Raw genomic sequence first — 23,828 nt, 5'->3', positions numbered from 1 at the left:
ATTTTTCAAAGATTCACAGCCCAATAAGCGTGGATTTTTAAAAAAAATATATTTAAAGGCTTCAAAGCCCAGTAAAAGTGGATTGTTTAAGAATATTTTTCAATTTTCCCAAATGGATTTTGATCTTATAAAACTCTAAATTCTGAGGGCATAAATATTTATTGTGGTTAAGCTAATTAGAGACAAACACATTTGAATATTTTCCAACGTCACCATTTACGTTTTATTCGATTTTATGATAATTTAATTAAACAACACTATAAAGATACATGAACACAATCCGAAGGAAACTATTGGGTATGGGTTAAGATTTTTACACTTGGAACACTTGACACTTGCTTGGTGGCATGAAAAATTCAATTGAATATTAAACGATTTTCAACATGATTTCAAGAAATGTCAAAGTCCACTCGATTTTCATTTTCTTGGCTTTGGATAATATCGGCAAATACTTTGTCCTCCATTAGAATCTGATTGCATTTACTTATCCACTGTGTTTCCAAGACAAAATGTTTAGCACTTGGATGTGGAATCTTCGTTAATACACAGTTTCGATATTTATAGTAATTTAACTTTCGAATCATTTTGTAAACGTACGAACCCACAGGAATTATGATTTCTGGTTGCAATAATTCAACCTGTTCTTGTAATGTTTTTAAACAGGCCTCTTCCATTATTGTCATTGTTTCCTTGGGTATTTTTGCAGCCAAAGATTCAAATGACACATTATATCCATTGTTGCCAACAAATACCAAAGGGCAGAAGTTGTGCACGAAACAATTTTTGAAAAAACGATCTGTGATATCTGTTTCGCCATTGAAAATCGATTTAATCAAATTCCAAAAACGTGTACTACTTATTTCTTCTTCATCTTCCAGTGAATCCAAACATTGGAGGGTTGTGAATGGCACCTCGTAACTGCATTCGTTCTCGTACCGTGACAATATCGCTAAAAGGAATCTAAAATTTATTTAAATTAGGAATAAAAATGTATTGCAATATTTTTTCTTCTTTTGAACATACTCCAGTTTGTAGTGATCCATAGCGTGAGGGATTCATTCTAATAAATAAAATCTTCTTGGGTCCATTTAAATAAATTAATTTTTAAATAATAAATAATAAATTTCGCCAGCATACTCCAGAGGATGATATGTATATATGTATCTATAGATGGGATTGCATGGAAATGTTGGTGTTCGTTGCCTCAATGTTTCTTTCAACGCTTTGGAGCACACATAAAATTGCTCCCAACGCGGTTGACCTTCCTGGCTGCCCTCCATTATAAGACTAACCGATGTTACTTTGTGTTGTTGTTACTTTTGTATGTACAATATTTTTTCAATTTATTACGATTCATACCCGAAGAGGTACATATATCATAGCTCACATATGCATAGACCAGGGACGCACACCTATTTACGGTACGGTGACTACGGTGCCATTAGCTGTCCAATGGGAAATTTCTGGCTGAAATGCTCTGAGTGCAACTGTGGCTGGACGGCAAGTATCGTCGACGTCTAAACAGTGTATTATTTTAATGGAACAAATTATCGACCACATCCCCCGAAAGTGTTCACTGTACAAAAACAAATTAAAATTGTTAAAAATCGACTGTAGCCGATTCTGTAATGAATATTGCTGAATAATAATTACAGTGCAAATGGATTTAATTTTTTTACATTCAATACAAATAATATCCAATTATAAATAAGTAAAGACGTGCATTGAATAAACAATAAGTAATGTTTGTTGTTAGTTTTATATTAAAATTCAGAGACGGTTATACAATTGCGAACCCGGTAACAACAAAATGTACAAAGACAACCAATGATGACCCAGTAAAAGCTGTATGAAATTACGCACACATAGGTTCCTATAACATCCTAAAAGGGAAGAGAGAGAGAGAGAGACTTCTCTCTATCAATGAGTACAGGCCGGTTCATATTGGCTTACTGAAATGGACCAATGTACTTGCTATCGCCGAGTAAGTGTGGAGGGTAGAGTGGGGCGATTTGAACACCATCACGGGCGCCTGGAGTTTCTGATTCTTGGGATTGTACTGAGCAAAAAAGTCAACTAGACCATATGTCTACGGTGAAAATCGAGCCCCCGGATTTTGACTTGAAGTTTTTTTTCAAGGATTTTAGAATATTTTGGCCTATAACAACCAAACCACTGAGATTTTCGATCCAACTGTGCTAAAAATGGAACTCAAAGTCAGTGGGTGGAAAATTTCTTTTGGAGATGAAAGCCCTTGGTGAGTGTACTGAGAACCCAAAAGGAAATTTTCACCATAGGTCAAGTTTCCGAGATATTGCGTGATTAATGGTTTAATTTTGGCCCCTTAATTTGTGATCAAATAGCTTTATATCTCTCTAAAGCGTTATTGTAGCTTCATTTTGACTTTACATGTCTTCAGTAAAATCGAATGGTGAATCTTTTTGTAGAATATTTCATCCCTCTAACTCAATTCCTTTCATGTCCTATTCGTCCTTTATTTTTTGAACCGTAGTAAAAGTACCACAAGGCGAGATTTTACAGCATCCAAATATTCTACAAAAATGTTGCTCAGAAGATTTTAGGTACGATTCTCATTGATGACCAATCGATATTTCCCCGTTTTCATGGTCCTTTTTGACATTTTACCGGTTTTTGTTCAGAAAACTATGATTTGTTTTTATGTATATTCGTTATTCGTCTGTGGTGCTTCTGAAATACTTACCATAAATAGCTCTTGTAATGACGAACAAGTTAATAACAAATTTTATTGGAGGACATATCCGGTTATCTATATTTTTAACCGGATATTCTGATATTAAAACCGATTTTGGAACCGGTTTTAAGTAAAGCTAATAAAATGGACAATCAAATGACAGCAAGTAGCTTATTACAACTTTGTTGGTTACGAAGCTTTTCAAAATAAATATTGAACAAAACAAAAAACATTATATTTATGGATAAAATGTAGGAAAAATACGAAATAGAACATTTTATAATTTTGCGCTATGAAAAAATGAAAATGATAAGGACAGTTATTGACGTGGTTCAAACTTCTGAGTTATGGCGACATTAATTCATTCTTGATAAACTTTAGGTGCATGATAAAAAAAACAACATAACACAAATTCATTTCGCCATAACTCAAAACTTTGACCTATAACATAACTGCCTTTCCAGATTTATAATATTATCTTAATCGACTTTCATCGCCAAAAAGAAGCCAGTGATATTTTACATCAAAATAGGTTTATTAGCTTTCTAATGATATACATATTCGGTTAAACGGTTACTTACCATGAAAACGGGGAAATATCGATTGGTCATCAATGAGAATCGTACCTAAAATCTTCTGAGCAACATTTTTGTAGAATATTTGGATGCTGTAAAATCTCGCCTTGTGGTACTTTTACTACGGTTCAAAAAATAAAGGACGAATAGGACATGAAAGGAATTGAGTTAGAGGGATGAAATATTCTACAAAAAGATTCACCATTCGATTTTACTGAAGACATGTAAAGTCAAAATGAAGCTACAATAACGCTTTAGAGAGATATAAAGCTATTTGATCACAAGTTAAGGGGCCAAAATTAAACCATTAATCACGCAATATCTCGGAAACTTGACCTATGGTGAAAATTTCGTTTTGGGTTCTCAGTACACTCACCAAAATTAAACCATTAATCACACAATATCTCGGAAACTTGACCTATGGTGAAAATTTCCTTTTGGGTTCTCAGTACACTCACCAAGGGCTTTCATCTCCAAAAGAAATTTTCCACCCACTGACTTTGAGTTCCATTTTGTAGCACAGTGTCGTTTATCGATATTTCCCGAAAAATGTGCACCTTCTCGAGGCCATAACTACCTGAAGGAGCGTTCCAATGCTTTTGCGATGTACTAGAGAGTTCTTTATTATTGTCTTGGCTACAATTGTTGTCTTTGTGTTGGATCGAAAATCTCAGTGGTTTGGTTGTTATAGGCCAAAATATCCTAAAATCCTTGAAAAAAACTTCAAGTCAAAATCCGGGGGCTCGATTTTCACCGTAGACATATGGTCTAGTTGACTTTTTTGCTCAGTACAATCCCAAAAATCAGAATCTCCAGGCGCCCGATAACACTTTTTTCCTTCCATACAAATCGCCCCGGCCAGTGGCGGGTCTTGTGACGCCCCCAGTTGAAGACCCCAATAGAGGCAATTTTTCATGAGTTTTTCCTAAAAAAAACTAACAAAACACGATATTTTTCGCCTTTTTATAGAAGAACACAAGGTCTTCTTGTAGAATACCACAAGGTCTTACTATAAGAGACTACAAGGTATTCTTATAGAAGACCACAAGGTCTTCTTGTAGAATACCACAAGGTCTTACTATAAGAGACTACAAGGTATTCTTATAGAAGACCACAAGGTCTTCTCATAGAAGACCCCAAGGTCTTCTCATAGAAGACCACAAGGTCTTCCTATAGTAGACCACAAGGTCTTCTTATAGGAGACCACAAGTTCTTCTTATAGGAGGCCACAAGGTCTTCTTAAAGGAGACCACAAAGTCTTCTTATAGAAGAATACAAAATTTCTTATAGAAGACCACAAGGTCTTCTTATAGAAGACCACAAGGTCTTCTTATAGAAGACCACAAAACTTCTTATAGAAGACCACAAGGTCTTCTTATAGAAGACCACAAGGTCTTCTCATAGAAGACCCCAAGGTCTTCTCATAGAAGACCACAAGGTCTTCCTATAGTAGACCACAAGGCCTTCTTATAGGAGACCACAAGTTCTTCTTATAGGAGGCCACAAGGTCTTCTTAAAGGAGACCACAAAGTCTTCTTATAGAAGAATACAAAATTTCTTATAGAAGACCACAAGGTCTTCTTATAGAAGACCACAAAACTTCTTATAGAAGACCACAAAACTTCTTATAGAAGACCACAAGGTCTTCTTATCGAAGACCACAAAGTCTTCTTATCGAAGAACACAGGGTCTTCTTATAGAAGACCACAAGGTCTTCTTATATAAGAACACAAGGCCTTTTTTAGTAGACCACAAGGTCTTCTTAAAGCGGGCCACAAGGTCTTCTTATAGGAGACCACAAGGTCTTCTTATAGGAGACCACAAGGTCTTCTGATAGAAGACCAGAAAATCTTCTTATAGGAGACCACAAGGTCTTCTTATAGGAGACCACAAGGTCTTCTGATACAAGACCACAAGATCTTCTTATAGAAGACCACAAGGTCTTCTTACAGAGGACCACAAGGTCTCCTTATAGAAGACCACAAAGTCTTCTTATAGAAGACCACAAGGACTTCTTATAGAAGACCACAAGTTCTTCTTATAGAAGAACACAAGGTCTTCTTACAGAAGAACACAAGGTCTTCTTTTAGAAGAGCACAAGGTCTTCTATTAGAAGAGCACAAAGTCTTCTTATAGGAGACCACAAGTTCTTCTTATAGTAGACCGCAAGGTGTTCTTATAGAAGAACACAAGATATTCTTACAGAAGAACTCAAGGTCTTCTTTTAGAAGAGCACAAGGTCTTCTATTAGAAGAGCACAGCCTTCTTATAAGAGACCACAAGGTCTTCTTATAGAAGACCACAAGGTCTTCTTATAGAAGACCACAAGTTCTTCTTATAGAAGACCACAAGTTCTTCTTATAGAAGACCACAAGGTCTTCTTATAGAAGAGCACAAGGTCTTTTTATAGAAGACCACAAGGTCTTCTTATAGAAGACCAAAAGGTCTTCTTACAGAAGAACACAAGGTCTTCTTTTAGAAGAGCACAAGGTCTTCTTTTAGAAGAGCACAAAGTCTTCTTATAGGAGACCACAAGTTCTTCTTATAGGAGACCACAAGGTCTTCTTATAGAAGACCACAAGGTCTTCTTATAGAAGACCACAAGGTCTTCTTATAGAAGACCACAAGGTCTTCTTATAGAAGACCAAAAGGTCTTTTTATAGAAGACCAAAAGGTCTTCTTATAGAAGACCAAAAGGGCTTCTTATAGAAGACCAAAAGGTCTTCTTATAGAAGACCACAAGGTCTTCTTATCGAAGACCACAAAGTCTTCTTATCGAAGAACACAGGGTCTTCTTATAGAAGACCACAAGGTCTTCTTATATAAGAACACAAGGCCTTTTTTAGTAGACCACAAGGTCTTCTTAAAGCGGGCCACAAGGTCTTCTTATAGGAGACCACAAGGTCTTCTTATAGGAGACCACAAGGTCTTCTGATAGAAGACCAGAAAATCTTCTTATAGAAGACTACAAGGTCTTCTTATAGAAGACCAATACTCTTCTTATAGAACACAACAAGGTCTTCTTATTGAAACAAGGCCTTTTAGTAGAAGACCACAAGGTCTTCTTATAGAAGACCACAAGGTCTTCTTATAGAAGACCAAAAGGTATTCTTATAGAAGACCAATAGGTATTCTTATAGAAGACCACAAGGACTTCTTATAGAAGACCACAAGATCTTCTTATAGAGACTACAAGGTCTTCTTATAGAAGACCAAAAGGTATTCTTATAGAAGACCAAAAGGTATTCTTATAGAAGACCACAAGGTCTTCTTATAGAAGACCACAAGGTCTTCTTATAGCAGACCAAAAGGTATTCTTATAGAAGACCAAAAGGTCTTCTTATAGAAGACCACAAGGTCTTCTTATAGAAGACTACAAGGTCTTCTTATAGAAGACCAAATGCTCTTCTTATAGAAGACCACAAGGTCTTCTTATTGAAACAAGGTCTTCTAATAGAAGACCACAAGGTCTTCTTATAGAAGATCACAAGGTCTTCTTATAGAAGACCATAAGGTATTCTTATAGAAGACCAAAAGGTATTCTTATAGAAGACCACAAGGACTTCTTATAGAAGACCACAAGGTCTTCTTATAGAGACTACAAGGTCTTCTTATAGAAGACCACAAGGTATTCTTATAGAAGACCAAAAGGTATTCTTATAGAAGACCAAAAGGTATTCTTATAGAAGACCAAAAGGTATTCTTATAGAAGACCAAAAGGTCTTCTTATAGAAGACCACAAGGTCTTCTTATAGAAGACCAAAAGGTATTCTTATAGAAGACCAAAAGGTATTCTTATAGAAGACCAAAAGGTATTCTTATAGAAGACCAAAAGGTCTTCTTATAGAAGACCAAAAGGTATTCTTATAGAAGACCACAAGGTCTTCTTATAGAAGACCACAAGGTCTTCTTATAGCAGACCAAAAGGTATTCTTATAGAAGACCAAAAGGTATTCTTATAGAAGACCAAAAGGCATTCTTATAGAAGAGCACAAGGACTTCTTATAGAAGACCACAAGGTCTTCTTATAGAGACTACAAGGTCTTCTTATAGAAGACCACAAGGTCTTATTATAAAAGACCACAATGTCTTCTTATAGAAGACCACAAGGTTTTCTTTTAGAGGACCACAAGGTCTTCTTATAGAAGACCACAGGATCTTCTTATAGGAAATCACAAGGTCTTCTTATAGAAGACCACAGGATCTTCTTATAGGAGACCACAAGGTCTTCTTATAGAAGACCACAAGGTCTTCTTTTAGAAAAGCACAAAGTCTTCTTATAGATGACCACAAGGTATTCTTATAGGAGACCACAAGGTCTTCTTGTAGAACACCACAAGGTCATCTTACAGAAGACCAAAAGGTCTTCTTATAGAAGACCCCAAGGTCTTCTTATAGAAGACCCCAAGGTCTTCTTATAGAAGACCCCAAGGTCTTCTTATAGAAGACCACAAAACTTCTTATAGAAGACCACAAGGTCTTCTTATAGAAGACCACAAGGTCTTCTTATAGAAGACCACAAGGTCTTCTTATAGAATACCACAAGGTCTTCTTATAGAAGACAACAAGGTCTTTTTATAGAAGACCACAAGGTCTTCTTATAGAAGACAACAAGGTCTTCTTATAGAAGACCACAAGGTCTTCTTATAGAAAACCACAAGGTCTTCTTATAGAAGACTACAAGGTCTTCTCATAAAAGACCACGAGGTCTTCTCATAGAGGACCACAAGGTCTTCTCATAGAAGACCACAAGGTCTTCTCATAGAAGACCACAAGGTCTTCCTATAGTAGACCACAAGGTCTTCCTATAGTAGACCACAAGGTCTTCTTATAGAAGACCACAAGGTCTTCTTATAGAAGACCACAAGGTCTTCTTATATAAGGACACAAGGCCTTCTTTTAGAAGAGCACAAGGTCTCCTTACAGAAGACCAAAAGGTCTCCTTACAGAAGACCAAAAGGTCTTCTTATAAAAGACCACAAGGTCTTCTTATAGAAGACCACAAGATCTTCTTATGGATGACCACAAGGTCTTCTTATAGAAGACCACAAGTTCTTCTTATAGAAGACCACAAGGTCTTCTTATAGAAGACCACAAGGTCTTCTTATATAAAGACACAAGACCTTCTTTTAGAAGAGCACAAGGTCTCCTTACAGAAGACCAAAAGGTCATCTTATAGAAGACCACAAGGTCTTCTTATAGAAGACCACAAGGTCTTCTTATAGAAGACCACAAGGTCTTCTTATAGAAGACCACAAGGTCTTCTTATAGAAGACCACAAGGTCTTCTTTTAGAAGAGCTCAAGGTCTTCTTTTAGAAGAGCACAAAGTCTTCTTATAGAAGACCACAAGGTCTTCTGATAGAAGACCACAAAATCTTCTTATAGAAGAACACAAGGTCTTCTTTTAGAAGAGCTCAAGGTTTTCTTTTAGAAGAGCACAAGGTCTTCTTATAGAAGACCACAAGGTCTTCTTATAGAAGACCACAAGGTCTTCTTTTAGAAGACCACAAGTTCTTCTTATAGAAGACCACAAGGTCTTCTTATATAAGGACACAAGGCCTTCTTTTAGAAGAGCACAAGGTCTCCTTACAGAAGACCAAAAGGTCTCCTTACAGAAGACCAAAAGGTCTTCTTATAAAAGACCACAAGGTCTTCTTATAGAAGACCACAAGGTCTTCTTTTAGAAGAGCTCAAGGTCTTCTTTTAGAAGAGCACAAAGTCTTCTTATAGAAGACCACAAGGTCTTCTGATAGAAGACCACAAAATCTTCTTATAGAAGAACACAAGGTCTTCTTTTAGAAGAGCTCAAGGTCTTCTTTTAGAAGAGCACAAGGTCTTCTTATAGAAGACCACAAGGTCTTCTTATAGAAGACCACAAGGTCTTCTTTTAGAAGACCACAAGTTCTTCTTATAGAAGACCACAAGGTCTTCTTATATAAGGACACAAGGCCTTCTTTTAGAAGAGCACAAGGTCTCCTTACAGAAGACCAAAAGGTCTCCTTACAGAAGACCAAAAGGTATTCTTATAAAAGACCACAAGGTCTTCTTATAGAAGACCACAAGATCTTCTTATGGATGACCACAAGGTCTTCTCATAGAAGACCACAATGTCTTCTTATAGAAGACCACAAGGTCTTCTTACAGAAGAACACAAGGTCTTTTTTAGAAGAGCACAAGTTCTTCTTTTAGAAGAGCACAAAGTCTTTTTATAGGAGACCACAAGTTCTTCTTATAGGAGACCACAAGGTCTTCTTATAGGAGACCACAAGGTCTACTTATAGAAGACCACAAGGTCTTCTTATAGAAAACCACAAGGTCTTTTTATAGGAGACCACAAGGGGTTCTTATAGGAGACAACAAGTTCTTTTTATAGGAGACCACAAGGTGTTCTTTTAGTAGACCACAAGGTGTTCTTATAGAAGACCACAAGGTCTTCTTATAGGAGACAACAAGTTCTTCTTATAGGAGACCACAAGGTCTTCGTAAAAGAGACCACAAGGCCTTTTTATAAGAGACCACTAGGTCTTGTTATAGGAGACCACAAGGTGTTCTTATAGGAGACCACAATGTGTTCTTATAGAAGACCACAAGGTCTTCTTATAGGAGACCACAAGGTGTTCTTATAGGAGACCACATGGTGTTCTTATAGAAGACCACAATGTGTTCTTATAGAAGACCACAAGGTCTTCTTATAGGAGACCACAAGGTGTTCCTATAGAAGGCCAAAAGGTGTTCTTATAGAAGACCTCAAGGTCTTCTTATAGAAGACCACAAGGTGTTCTTATAGAAGACCACAAGGTCTTCTTATAGGAGACCACTAGGTGTGCTTATAGAAGACCACGAGGTCTTCCTATAGAAGACCACGAGGTCTTCCTATAGAAGACCACGAGGTCTTCCTATAGAAGACCACGAGGTCTTCCTATAGAAGATCACAAGGTCTACTTATAGGAGACCACAAGGTCTTCTTATAGGAGATAATAAAAGATAAGTCAATACGCAATGTTGGTGGATAATAATTACCGCGCTTTTCAATTAAAATTTATTTTCCATTATATGCACAGAAATCCACGGCTTTTTGCATGTAAATAACAACAACAATAACGAGTAATGAGGATTTTTTCAAACGACCATCAGATCAATATATAAAGAATATTTTTCAAGGGCATTTCTGACGTTATTCCTTTCAGTGAAATTTTTTCTCCCCATATTTCAAATTGTACATTAGTTTTGCTTAGAAGTCTATCATTACGATATAACCATTATATTCTAATGTCTGGTATAGCTTTCCCATATTGTTCTGACTAGTTGCGCACAATAAACAATCGTAAGTGTGCCTGAAATATAAGCACAAAATGCCATAGATGTTCATACAAACGCACACACTCACCAAGCGAGCAAAAACGTAAACAAACTATTCAATGGCAATGACACTTGTAGATTCAAATCACACAATTTACATGACAACAACAAAAATGCAGTGTCATGCTCACGAGAGTATAAAGCGCGAATTATTTCTAAAACACCTACCACGCGAATTCTATAAGAAAAATGCATTCCATACAACAACAACAACAACAACAGTTAAAACCTCACATTATGAAAAAAAAAATGAAAACAATAGGAAATATTAAAACCAGTGATTCATTCGTTCATCGGCAATGCTTTTGATTACAGAAAGAGCGTTGCCGGTTTTGGAGGGAAAGCTGAAAGCTCGCTCTCTTTTTTTAACGCCGTAGATTAAGTAGATTAAATATATGGAGAGAGTGTATGAACGTTTATTAGATTATTATACGATTACACTGTGCTACAAAAGTTGACAAAATTTTTTTTGCAGGGGTTCTGATGCGTATATTCAGTTTTGAGGGAGTCCATGTAAGACGAAAATGGATTTTCAACTTAAAGCTAACATAACTTCTTTTTTCTACAACCAATAAAATGGAACAACCAAAAAGTTTAAACACAAAAAATGCCATAACTCATCTATTTTTCAACCGAATTCAACCCATTTTGTAAAGCCAACAAAATGTCCTTCTTGATAAAGGTAAATTATTACGAAGTTTGGTGTCTACTACGCAGTCTAGAGCACGAGGAAAACATTTTCCTGTTTTTTAATGCGTTTTTGTCACACAAAAATCACTATAACTTAAATATTTGTTACCCGATTTTTAGCTTGTTCAAAAGACATGATTTTCACGTTTTAAATAAAAAATAAGCTGTAAAAGTCCGTTGTGGAAAAAAATGTATGTCCGTTTTAAGTTGAAAATCCAAGAAACCCCATTTGTCACTACATTTTCCGTTATAAAATCTAAAAACGAAGTGACCAAAAAAACCAAAAATATTTTCGTATTTCATGGACTCCCGCTATACCGAATTTATGCATCAGAACCTCTGCAAATTTTCACTGTAGCACAGTGTTATTATTCTTTAAAAAAATTCACGTTTATTGGTCAGTGGATTGTTGAAAAATATCCTTTAAAAAATCCACGTTTATTGGTCAGTGGATTGTTGAAAAATATTCTTTAAAAAATCCACGTTTATTGGTCAGTGGATTGTTGAAAAATATTCTTTAAAAAATCCACGTTTATTGGTCAGTGGATTGTTGGAAAATATTCTTTAAAAAATCCACGATTATTGGTCAGTGGATTGTTGAAAAATATTCTTTAAAAAATCCACGTTTATTGGTCAGTGGATTGTTGGAAAATATTCTTTAAAAATCCACGTTTATTGGTCAGTGGATTGTTGAAAAATATTCTTTAAAAAATCCACGTTTATTGGTCAGTGGATTGTTGAAAAATATTCTTTAAAAAATCCACGTTTATTGGTCAGTGGATTGTTGAAAAATATTCTTTAAAAAATCCACGTTTATTGGTCAGTGGATTGTTGGAAAATATTCTTTAAAAAATCCACGTTTATTGGTCAGTGGATTGTTGAAAAATATTCTTTAAAAAATCCACGTTTATTGGTCAGTGGATTGTTGGAAAATATTCTTTAAAAGATCCACGTTTATTGGTCAGTGGATTGTTGAAAAATATTCTTTAAAAAATCCACGTTTATTGGTCAGTGGATTGTTGGAAAATATTCTTTAAAAAATCCACGTTTATTGGTCAGTGGATTGTTGGAAAATATTCTTTAAAAAATCCACGTTTATTGGTCAGTGGATTGTTGAAAAATATTCTTTAAAAAATCCACGTTTATTGGTCAGTGGATTGTTGGAAAATATTCTTTAAAAGATCCACGTTTATTGGTCAGTGGATTGTTGAAAAATATTCTTTAAAAAATCCACGTTTATTGGTCAGTGGATTGTTGGAAAATATTCTTTAAAAATCCACGTTTATTGGTCAGTGGATTGTTGAAAAATATTCTTTAAAAAATCCACGTTTATTGGTCAGTGGATTGTTGAAAAATATTCTTTAAAAAATCCACGTTTATTGGTCAGTGGATTGTTGAAAAATATTCTTAAAAAAATCCACGTTTATTGGTCAGTGGATTGTTGAAAAATATTCTTTAAAAAATCCACGTTTATTGGTCAGTGGATTGTTGAAAAATATTCTTTAAAAAATCCACGTTTATTGGTCAGTGGATTGTTAAAAAATATTCTTTAAAAAATCCACGTTTATTGGTCAGTGGATTGTTGAAAAATATTCTTTAAAAAATCCACGTTTATTGGTCAGTGGATTGTTAAAAAATATTCTTTAAAAAATCCACGTTTATTGGTCAGTGGATTGTTGAAAAATATTCTTTAAAAAATCCACGTTTATTGGTCAGTGGATTGTTGGAAAATATTCTTTAAAAAATCCACGTTTATTGGTCAGTGGATTGTTGAAAAATATTCTTTAAAAAATCCACGTTTATTGGTCAGTGGATTGTTGAAAAATATTCTTTAAAAAATCCACGTTTATTGGTCAGTGGATTGTTGAAAAATATTCTTTAAAAAATCCACGTTTATTGGTCAGTGGATTGTTGGAAAATATTCTTTAAAAAATCCACGTTTATTGGTCAGTGGATTGTTGGAAAATATTCTTTAAAAAATCCACGTTTATTGGTCAGTGGATTGTTGAAAAATATTCTTTAAAAAATCCACGTTTATTGGTCAGTGGATTGTTGGAAAATATTCTTTAAAAAATCCACGTTTATTGGTCAGTGGATTGTTGGAAAATATTCTTTAAAAAATCCACGTTTATTGGTCAGTGGATTGTTGAAAAATATTCTTTAAAAAATCCACGTTTATTGGTCAGTGGATTGTTGAAAAATATTCTTTAAAAAATCCACGTTTATTAGTCAGTGGATTGTTGGAAAATATTCTTTAAAAAATCCACGTTTATTGGTCAGTGGATTGTTGAAAAATATTCTTTAAAAAATCCACGTTTATTGGTCAGTGGATTGTTGAAAAATATTCTTTAAAAAATCCACGTTTATTGGTCAGTGGATTGTTGGAAAATATTCTTTAAAAAATCCACGTTTATTGGTCAGTGGATTGTTGGAAAATATTCTTTAAAAAATCCACGTTTATTGGTCAGTGGATTGTTGGAAAATATTCTTTAAAAAATCCACGTTTATTGGTCAGTGGATTGTTGGAAAATATTCTTTAAAAAATCCACGTTTATTGGTCAGTGGATTGTTGGAAAATATTCTTTAAAAAATCCACGTTTATTGGTCAGTGGATTGTTGAAAAATATTCTTTAAAAAATCCACGTTTATTGGTCAGTGGATTGTTGAAAAATATTCTTAAAAAAATCCACGTTTATTGGTCAGTGGATTGTTGAAAAATATTCTTTAAAAAATCCACGTTTATTGGTCAGTGGATTGTTGAAAAATATTCTTTAAAAAATCCACGTTTATTGGTCAGTGGATTGTTGAAAAATATTCTTTAAAAAATCCACGTTTATTGGTCAGTGGATTGTTGGAAAATATTCTTTAAAAAATCCACGTTTATTGGTCAGTGGATTGTTGGAAAATATTCTTAAAAAAATTCACGTTTATTGGTCAGTGGATTGTTGAAAAATATTCTTTAAAAAATCCACGTTTATTGGTCAGTGGATTGTTGAAAAATATTCTTTAAAAAATCCACGTTTATTGGTCAGTGGATTGTTGAAAAATATTCTTTAAAAAATCCACGTTTATTGGTCAGTGGATTGTTGAAAAATATTCTTTAAAAAATCCACGTTTATTGGTCAGTGGATTGTTGAAAAATATTCTTTAAAAAATCCACGTTTATTGGTCAGTGGATTGTTGAAAAATATTCTTTAAAAAATCCACGTTTATTGGTCAGTGGATTGTTGAAAAATATTCTTTAAAAAATCCACGTTTATTGGTCAGTGGATTGTTGAAAAATATTCTTTAAAAAATCCACGTTTATTGGTCAGTGGATTGTTGAAAAATATTCTTTAAAAAATCCACGTTTATTGGTCAGTGGATTGTTGAAAAATATTCTTTAAAAAATCCACGTTTATTGGTCAGTGGATTGTTGAAAAATATTCTTTAAAAAATCCACGTTTATTGGTCAGTGGATTGTTGAAAAATATTCTTTAAAAAATCCACGTTTATTGGTCAGTGGATTGTTGAAAAATATTCTTTAAAAAATCCACGTTTATTGGTCAGTGGATTGTTGAAAAATATTCTTTAAAAAATCCACGTTTATTGGTCAGTGGATTGTTGAAAAATATTCTTTAAAAAATCCACGTTTATTGGTCAGTGGATTGTTGAAAAATATTCTTTAAAAAATCCACGTTTATTGGTCAGTGGATTGTTGAAAAATATTCTTTAAAAAATCCACGTTTATTGGTCAGTGGATTGTTGAAAAATATTCTTTAAAAAATCCACGTTTATTGGTCAGTGGATTGTTGAAAAATATTCTTTAAAAAATCCACGTTTATTGGTCAGTGGATTGTTGAAAAATATTCTTTAAAAAATCCACGTTTATTGGTTAGTGGATTGTTGAAAAATATTCTTTAAAAAATCCACGTTTATTGGTCAGTGGATTGTTGAAAAATATTCTTTAAAAAATCCACGTTTATTGGTCAGTGGATTGTTGAAAAATATTCTTTAAAAAATCCACGTTTATTGGTCAGTGGATTGTTGAAAAATATTCTTTAAAAAATCCACGTTTATTGGTCAGTGGATTGTTGAAAAATATTCTTTAAAAAATCCACGTTTATTGGTCAGTGGATTGTTGAAAAATATTCTTTAAAAAATCCACGTTTATTGGTCAGTGGATAGTTGAAAAATATTCTTTAAAAAATCCACGTTTATTGGTCAGTGGATTGTTGAAAAATATTCTTTAAAAAATCCACGTTTATTGGTCAGTGGATTGTTGAAAAATATTCTTTAAAAAATCCACGTTTATTGGTCAGTGGATTGTTGAAAAATATTCTTTAAAAAATCCACGTTTATTGGTCAGTGGATTGTTGGAAAATATTCTTTAAAAAATCCACGTTTATTGGTCAGTGGATAGTTGAAAAATATTCTTTAAAAAATCCACGTTTATTGGTCAGTGGATTGTTGGAAAATATTCTTAAAAAAATCCACGTTTATTGGTCAGTGGATTGTTGAAAAATATTCTTTAAAAAATCCACGTTTATTGGTCAGTGGATTGTTGAAAAATATTCTTTAAAAAATCCACGTTTATTGGTCAGTGGATTGTTGAAAAATATTCTTTAAAAAATCCACGTTTATTGGTCAGTGGATTGTTGAAAAATATTCTTTAAAAAATCCACGTTTATTGGTCAGTGGATTGTTGAAAAATATTCTTTAAAAAATCCACGTTTATTGGTCAGTGGATTGTTGAAAAATATTCTTTAAAAAATCCACGTTTATTGGTCAGTGGATTGTTGAAAAATATTCTTTAAAAAATCCACGTTTATTGGTCAGTGGATTGTTGAAAAATATTCTTTAAAAAATCCACGTTTATTGGTCAGTGGATTGTTGAAAAATATTCTTTAAAAAATCCACGTTTATTGGTCAGTGGATTGTTGAAAAATATTCTTTAAAAAATCCACGTTTATTGGTCAGTGGATTGTTGAAAAATATTCTTTAAAAAATCCACGTTTATTGGTCAGTGGATTGTTGAAAAATATTCTTTAAAAAATCCACGTTTATTGGTCAGTGGATTGTTGAAAAATATTCTTTAAAAAATCCACGTTTATTGGTCAGTGGATTGTTGAAAAATATTCTTTAAAAAATCCACGTTTATTGGTCAGTGGATTGTTGAAAAATATTCTTTAAAAAATACACGTTTATTGGTCAGTGGATTGTTGAAAAATATTCTTTAAAAAATCCACGTTTATTGGTCAGTGGATTGTTGAAAAATATTCTTTAAAAAATCCACGTTTATTGGTCAGTGGATTGTTGAAAAATATTCTTTAAAAAATCCACGTTTATTGGTCAGTGGATTGTTGAAAAATATTCTTTAAAAAATCCACGTTTATTGGTCAGTGGATTGTTGAAAAATATTCTTTAAAAAATCCACGTTTATTGGTCAGTGGATTGTTGAAAAATATTCTTTAAAAAATCCACGTTTATTGGTCAGTGGATTGTTGAAAAATATTCTTTAAAAAATCCACGTTTATTGGTCAGTGGATTGTTGAAAAATATTCTTTAAAAAATCCACGTTTATTGGTCAGTGGATTGTTGAAAAATATTCTTTAAAAAATCCACGTTTATTGGTCAGTGGATTGTTGAAAAATATTCTTTAAAAAATCCACGTTTATTGGTCAGTGGATTGTTGGAAAATATTCTTTAAAAAATCCACGTTTATTGGTCAGTGGATAGTTGAAAAATATTCTTTAAAAAATCCACGTTTATTGGTCAGTGGATTGTTGGAAAATATTCTTAAAAAAATCCACGTTTATTGGTCAGTGGATTGTTGAAAAATATTCTTTAAAAAATCCACGTTTATTGGTCAGTGGATTGTTGAAAAATATTCTTTAAAAAATCCACGTTTATTGGTCAGTGGATTGTTGAAAAATATTCTTTAAAAAATCCACGTTTATTGGTCAGTGGATTGTTGAAAAATATTCTTTAAAAAATCCACGTTTATTGGTCAGTGGATTGTTGAAAAATATTCTTTAAAAAATCCACGTTTATTGGTCAGTGGATTGTTGAAAAATATTCTTTAAAAAATCCACGTTTATTGGTCAGTGGATTGTTGAAAAATATTCTTTAAAAAATCCACGTTTATTGGTCAGTGGATTGTTGAAAAATATTCTTTAAAAAATCCACGTTTATTGGTCAGTGGATTGTTGAAAAATATTCTTTAAAAAATCCACGTTTATTGGTCAGTGGATTGTTGAAAAATATTCTTTAAAAAATCCACGTTTATTGGTCAGTGGATTGTTGAAAAATATTCTTTAAAAAATCCACGTTTATTGGTCAGTGGATTGTTGAAAAATATTCTTTAAAAAATCCACGTTTATTGGTCAGTGGATTGTTGAAAAATATTCTTTAAAAAATCCACGTTTATTGGTCAGTGGATTGTTGAAAAATATTCTTTAAAAATCCACGTTTATTGGTCAGTGGATTGTTGAAAAATATTCTTTAAAAAAATCCACGTTTATTGGTCAGTGGATTGTTGAAAAATATTCTTTAAAAAATCCACGTTTATTGGTCAGTGGATTGTTGAAAAATATTCTTTAAAAAATCCACGTTTATTGGTCAGTGGATTGTTGAAAAATATTCTTTAAAAAATCCACGTTTATTGGTCAGTGGATTGTTGAAAAATATTCTTTAAAAAATCCACGTTTATTGGTCAGTGGATTGTTGAAAAATATTCTTTAAAAAATCCACGTTTATTGGTCAGTGGATTGTTGAAAAATATTCTTTAAAAAATCCACGTTTATTGGTCAGTGGATTGTTGAAAAATATTCTTTAAAAAATCCACGTTTATTGGTCAGTGGATTGTTGAAAAATATTCTTTAAAAAATCCACGTTTATTGGTCAGTGGATTGTTGAAAAATATTCTTTAAAAAATCCACGTTTATTGGTCAGTGGATTGTTGAAAAATATTCTTTAAAAAATCCACGTTTATTGGTCAGTGGATTGTTGAAAAATATTCTTTAAAAAATCCACGTTTATTGGTCAGTGGATTGTTGAAAAATATTCTTTAAAAAATCCACGTTTATTGGTCAGTGGATTGTTGAAAAATATTCTTTAAAAAATCCACGTTTATTGGTCAGTGGATTGTTGAAAAATATTCTTTAAAAAATCCACGTTTATTGGTCAGTGGATTGTTGGAAAATATTCTTTAAAAAATCCACGTTTATTGGTCAGTGGATAGTTGAAAAATATTCTTTAAAAAATCCACGTTTATTGGTCAGTGGATTGTTGGAAAATATTCTTAAAAAAATCCACGTTTATTGGTCAGTGGATTGTTGAAAAATATTCTTTAAAAAATCCACGTTTATTGGTCAGTGGATTGTTGAAAAATATTCTTTAAAAAATCCACGTTTATTGGTCAGTGGATTGTTGAAAAATATTCTTTAAAAAATCCACGTTTATTGGTCAGTGGATTGTTGAAAAATATTCTTTAAAAAATCCACGTTTATTGGTCAGTGGATTGTTGAAAAATATTCTTTAAAAAATCCACGTTTATTGGTCAGTGGATTGTTGAAAAATATTCTTTAAAAAATCCACGTTTATTGGTCAGTGGATTGTTGAAAAATATTCTTTAAAAAATCCACGTTTATTGGTCAGTGGATTGTTGAAAAATATTCTTTAAAAAATCCACGTTTATTGGTCAGTGGATTGTTGAAAAATATTCTTTAAAAAATCCACGTTTATTGGTCAGTGGATTGTTGAAAAATATTCTTTAAAAAATCCACGTTTATTGGTCAGTGGATTGTTGAAAAATATTCTTTAAAAAATCCACGTTTATTGGTCAGTGGATTGTTGAAAAATATTCTTTAAAAAATCCACGTTTATTGGTCAGTGGATTGTTGAAAAATATTCTTTAAAAAATCCACGTTTATTGGTCAGTGGATTGTTGAAAAATATTCTTTAAAAAATCCACGTTTATTGGTCAGTGGATTGTTGAAAAATATTCTTTAAAAAATCCACGTTTATTGGTCAGTGGATTGTTGAAAAATATTCTTTAAAAAATCCACGTTTATTGGTCAGTGGATTGTTGAAAAATATTCTTTAAAAAATCCACGTTTATTGGTCAGTGGATTGTTGAAAAATATTCTTTAAAAAATCCACGTTTATTGGTCAGTGGATTGTTGAAAAATATTCTTTAAAAAATCCACGTTTATTGGTCAGTGGATTGTTGAAAAATATTCTTTAAAAAATCCACGTTTATTGGTCAGTGGATTGTTGAAAAATATTCTTTAAAAAATCCACGTTTATTGGTCAGTGGATTGTTGAAAAATATTCTTTAAAAAATCCACGTTTATTGGTCAGTGGATTGTTGAAAAATATTCTTTAAAAAATCCACGTTTATTGGTCAGTGGATTGTTGAAAAATATTCTTTAAAAAATCCACGTTTATTGGTCAGTGGATTGTTGAAAAATATTCTTTAAAAAATCCACGTTTATTGGTCAGTGGATTGTTGAAAAATATTCTTTAAAAAATCCACGTTTATTGGTCAGTGGATTGTTGAAAAATATTCTTTAAAAAATCCACGTTTATTGGTCAGTGGATTGTTGAAAAATATTCTTTAAAAAATCCACGTTTATTGGTCAGTGGATTGTTGAAAAATATTCTTTAAAAAATCCACGTTTATTGGTCAGTGGATTGTTGAAAAATATTCTTTAAAAAATCCACGTTTATTGGTCAGTGGATTGTTGGAAAATATTCTTTAAAAAATCCACGTTTATTGGTCAGTGGATAGTTGAAAAATATTCTTTAAAAAATCCACGTTTATTGGTCAGTGGATTGTTGGAAAATATTCTTAAAAAAATCCACGTTTATTGGTCAGTGGATTGTTGAAAAATATTCTTTAAAAAATCCACGTTTATTGGTCAGTGGATTGTTGAAAAATATTCTTTAAAAAATCCACGTTTATTGGTCAGTGGATTGTTGAAAAATATTCTTTAAAAAATCCACGTTTATTGGTCAGTGGATTGTTGAAAAATATTCTTTAAAAAATCCACGTTTATTGGTCAGTGGATTGTTGAAAAATATTCTTTAAAAAATCCACGTTTATTGGTCAGTGGATTGTTGAAAAATATTCTTTAAAAAATCCACGTTTATTGGTCAGTGGATTGTTGAAAAATATTCTTTAAAAAATCCACGTTTATTGGTCAGTGGATTGTTGAAAAATATTCTTTAAAAAATCCACGTTTATTGGTCAGTGGATTGTTGAAAAATATTCTTTAAAAAATCCACGTTTATTGGTCAGTGGATTGTTGAAAAATATTCTTTAAAAAATCCACGTTTATTGGTCAGTGGATTGTTGAAAAATATTCTTTAAAAAATCCACGTTTATTGGTCAGTGGATTGTTGAAAAATATTCTTTAAAAAATCCACGTTTATTGGTCAGTGGATTGTTGAAAAATATTCTTTAAAAAATCCACGTTTATTGGTCAGTGGATTGTTGAAAAATATTCTTTAAAAAATCCACGTTTATTGGTCAGTGGATTGTTGAAAAATATTCTTTAAAAAATCCACGTTTATTGGTCAGTGGATTGTTGAAAAATATTCTTTAAAAAATCCACGTTTATTGGTCAGTGGATTGTTGAAAAATATTCTTTAAAAAAATCCACGTTTATTGGTCAGTGGATTGTTGAAAAATATTCTTTAAAAAATCCTTGAAAAATATTCTTTAAAAAATTCCCGTTTGTTGGACCGTGAATCCTTGATGGACATTTTTTTTAAATCTAATTTTATTGGATTGCGAATCCTTGAAGAACATTCCTTGAAAATCCACGATTACTGGTCTGTGAAGCCCTGAAATACATTCTATAAAATTTCACGTTTATAGGCCCGTGAAGCCTTGAAGGACATTCTTTAAAAAATTAATTTACATTTTATAACAATTTACACTTAATTATATTTTTCATTAATTTGATTAGACAATACGATAAAAATACAAAAAAATATTGGGAATGCGTTGAGATTTTGACACTTGGTACACTTGCTTTGTATAGAAAATTCAAATCAATATTAAATGAATTTGAAAGTGATTTCAAAAAATTTCATATTTTCCATTACTTAGCTTCGGATAATATCGAAAATATTGCTGTTCATTAGAATCAGCTTACATATTTTTATCCAGCCGGATTCATAAACAAAATTTTTAGGGCTTGGGTGTGGAATCCTCTCTAATAAACAGTTTCCATTTTTATTGTAATCCAATCTTTGAAGCATATTGAACGCATACAAACCCACAGGTATAATGATCTCTGGTCGTAACAATTCAACCTGTTCTTGCAATGCGTTTAAACACGCTTCTTCCATTGCCTTTATTTCCATGGGCATTCTTTCGGCCAAAGATTCAAACGATATATTGTGTCCATTGTTGTCAATAAAGACCAAAGGGCAAAAGTTGTGTATGAAGCAATTTTGAAAGAAACGATCCAAGAAATCTTCTTCATCATTGAAAATCGCTTTAATTAAATTCCAAAAACGTTTACTGCTTACTTCTTCTTCCTCTTCCAGCGAATCCAAACCTGTTATTGTTATGTTAGGATGCAGCTCTGGAGGATTTGTAACGCCACCTTGCAAATGCATTCGATCACGTACCGTAGGAATATCTCCAAAAGGAATCTAAAATTTATTTCAAAGTGGAAGCAAAAATGTATTGATTTTTTTCTTCTGAACTTACACCCGTTTGTAGTGATCCATAACGTGAGGGGTTCATTCCAACAAACCAAATTCTCTTCGGTCCATTTAAATACTTTTCCAAAAAGTTGCGGTAAATGTCTCCAGCATACTCCAGCGGATGATAGATATAAAAATTAGATTGAAGTACTGGTGTTCGCTGTCTTAACGCTTCGTTCAACTCGTTGGAGCAATTGTAAAATTGCTCCCATAATGGTTGACGTTCCGGATTGACTGCCATTCTCAGACTGAGCTATTTCACTTTGTAAAGTAACAACAACTTATATGCAAAATATTCTGCAATTTAGCATGATTCATAACCGAAATGATATTTCATAGCTGTCATATGCACTGATCAGTGGTGGAAGCTTCATAAAATCTAATCCGCTTAAAATTCTAATATTATAGAAGTAGCTGAATTAACTTCATTCCCTTCGGTTTTTCAAAAATGATTGTAAACCCCCTTGTTAATTGGGATTTCCAATACGCTGTTTTATTCGTAGTGGTGTAGCTACCAAAACAGAGTCTGAGTCAAATTTTGTATCTGATTTTTTGCTATTTGTTAATTTGGGGTGTGTTTGTAGCAGTAACTTCGAATATAACTTTTAATCGAATGTTTTATAGCTTTGATGTGGTTTAGCGTAACGCTTCTATAAGCAATCGATCAAATGTTCTTTTCCATTCCATTATTTTTTAGAAATTTTCAGCCCATTTGCTATTTATATTCACACGATATTATTAGCCACCGAAGCTCTGGTAGATTTTCAAGTTGTAAAACAGCATTGGTATGACTCAAATATTTTGTTGATCATTACCTTTTGTCGTTCTCAGAATACGCTCGATATTACGGGGGAAACTAACGAAATCCTTTTGCCAAAAGAATTTCAGAATTTTGTCGTGTCTTTTCAGGAATTGGTCGATAAAATTTTCGGTCTTTTGGAAACTTTGATGCATTTATCTTCAGAATTGTGTACGTTCCGAATTCCTCATACCATCAATTTTATTAGGAATTCCGTACCCATAGGGAATTCGATATGCCGAATTAATGGTAATTCGATTGGAAAATGGGCCCAATATTTATTAAAGTTTTAAATTCTTAGGTATTGTTATGTAGGCGGTTATACACTGTTTTGAGAGAAGCTTTCCTGTCCACGCCCCGTTGAACAATAAACTTGAAGTTTTAAAAAAAAAATTCAAGGCTATACAGGCCAATAATCGTGGATGTTTTAAAGAATAGTTTTCAAAGACTCACTGAACAATAAACGTGGATTTTTTAGAGAATATTTTTCAAAAATCCGCTGAAAAATAAATATGGATTTTTTAAGAATATTTTTCAAAGACTCACTGAACAATAAACGTGGATTTTTTAAAGAATGGATTTTTTAAAGAATATTTTTTAAAGACACACTGGACAATAAACGTGGACTTTTAAAGAATATTTCTTAATGACTCACTAAATAATAAGGGCATATTTTTTTAATAATATTTTTCAAAGGCCCTCTGAACAATAAACGTGGATTTTTTAAAGAATGTTTTTCAAAGACGCACTGAACAATAAACGTGGATTTTTTAAAGAATATTTTTTAAAGACCCACTGACAAATAAACGTGCATTTTTTATAGAATATTTTTCAACGATCAACTGACCAATAAACGTGGATTTCTTAAAAAATTGTTTCAACGACCCATTGACCAATAAACGTGGATTAAAAAAAATATTCAAGGCTTAACAGGCCACTGAGAGTGGATTTTTAAAAAATATTTTTCAACGACCCAATGACCAATAA

The 23,828-nt window shown here is 32.5% G+C and overlaps 2 protein-coding genes across 2 annotated transcripts; both read right to left on the bottom strand.

Annotated features, from left to right (window-relative positions):
• Window positions 1-221: 221 nt before the first annotated feature.
• On the bottom strand, window positions 222-1,565 carry LOC141396317 (single-strand selective monofunctional uracil DNA glycosylase-like). The gene is made up of 2 exons (XM_073971693.1): window positions 1,024-1,565; window positions 222-960 (listed from the first exon to the last, which is right to left on the bottom strand). Exons 1-2 carry the CDS (start codon window positions 1,041-1,043, stop codon window positions 390-392), a joined length of 591 nt encoding a protein of 196 aa, XP_073827794.1. The 5' UTR covers window positions 1,044-1,565; the 3' UTR covers window positions 222-389.
• Window positions 1,566-21,083: 19,518 nt separating this feature from the next.
• On the bottom strand, window positions 21,084-22,362 carry LOC141396316 (single-strand selective monofunctional uracil DNA glycosylase-like). Its single transcript, XM_073971692.1, has 2 exons — window positions 22,047-22,362; window positions 21,084-21,988 (listed from the first exon to the last, which is right to left on the bottom strand). Exons 1-2 carry the CDS (start codon window positions 22,281-22,283, stop codon window positions 21,434-21,436), a joined length of 792 nt encoding a protein of 263 aa, XP_073827793.1. The 5' UTR covers window positions 22,284-22,362; the 3' UTR covers window positions 21,084-21,433.
• Window positions 22,363-23,828: the final 1,466 nt, after the last annotated feature.

The sequence above is a fragment of the Musca autumnalis genome, unplaced genomic scaffold (assembly GCF_047663935.1).
Source record: "Musca autumnalis isolate F117 unplaced genomic scaffold, ASM4766393v1 scaffold_229, whole genome shotgun sequence".
NCBI classification, from domain to species: domain Eukaryota; kingdom Metazoa; phylum Arthropoda; class Insecta; order Diptera; family Muscidae; genus Musca; species Musca autumnalis.
This window is presented reverse-complemented; position numbering and strand designations above follow the sequence as displayed.

Bases quoted from the DNA above. Each gene is read 5' to 3' on its own strand.
- LOC141396317 (XM_073971693.1), bottom strand. From the start codon at position 1,043: ATGGATCACTACAAACTGGA. The intron at 961-1,023 runs GTATGTTCAAAA...AATAAATTTTAG, and splicing joins ATGGATCACTACAAACTGGA to ATTCCTTTTAGCGATATTGT.
- LOC141396316 (XM_073971692.1), bottom strand. From the start codon at position 22,283: ATGGCAGTCAATCCGGAACGTCAACCATTATGGGAGCAATTTTACAAT. The intron at 21,989-22,046 runs GTAAGTTCAGAA...AATAAATTTTAG, and splicing joins ATGGATCACTACAAACGGGT to ATTCCTTTTGGAGATATTCC.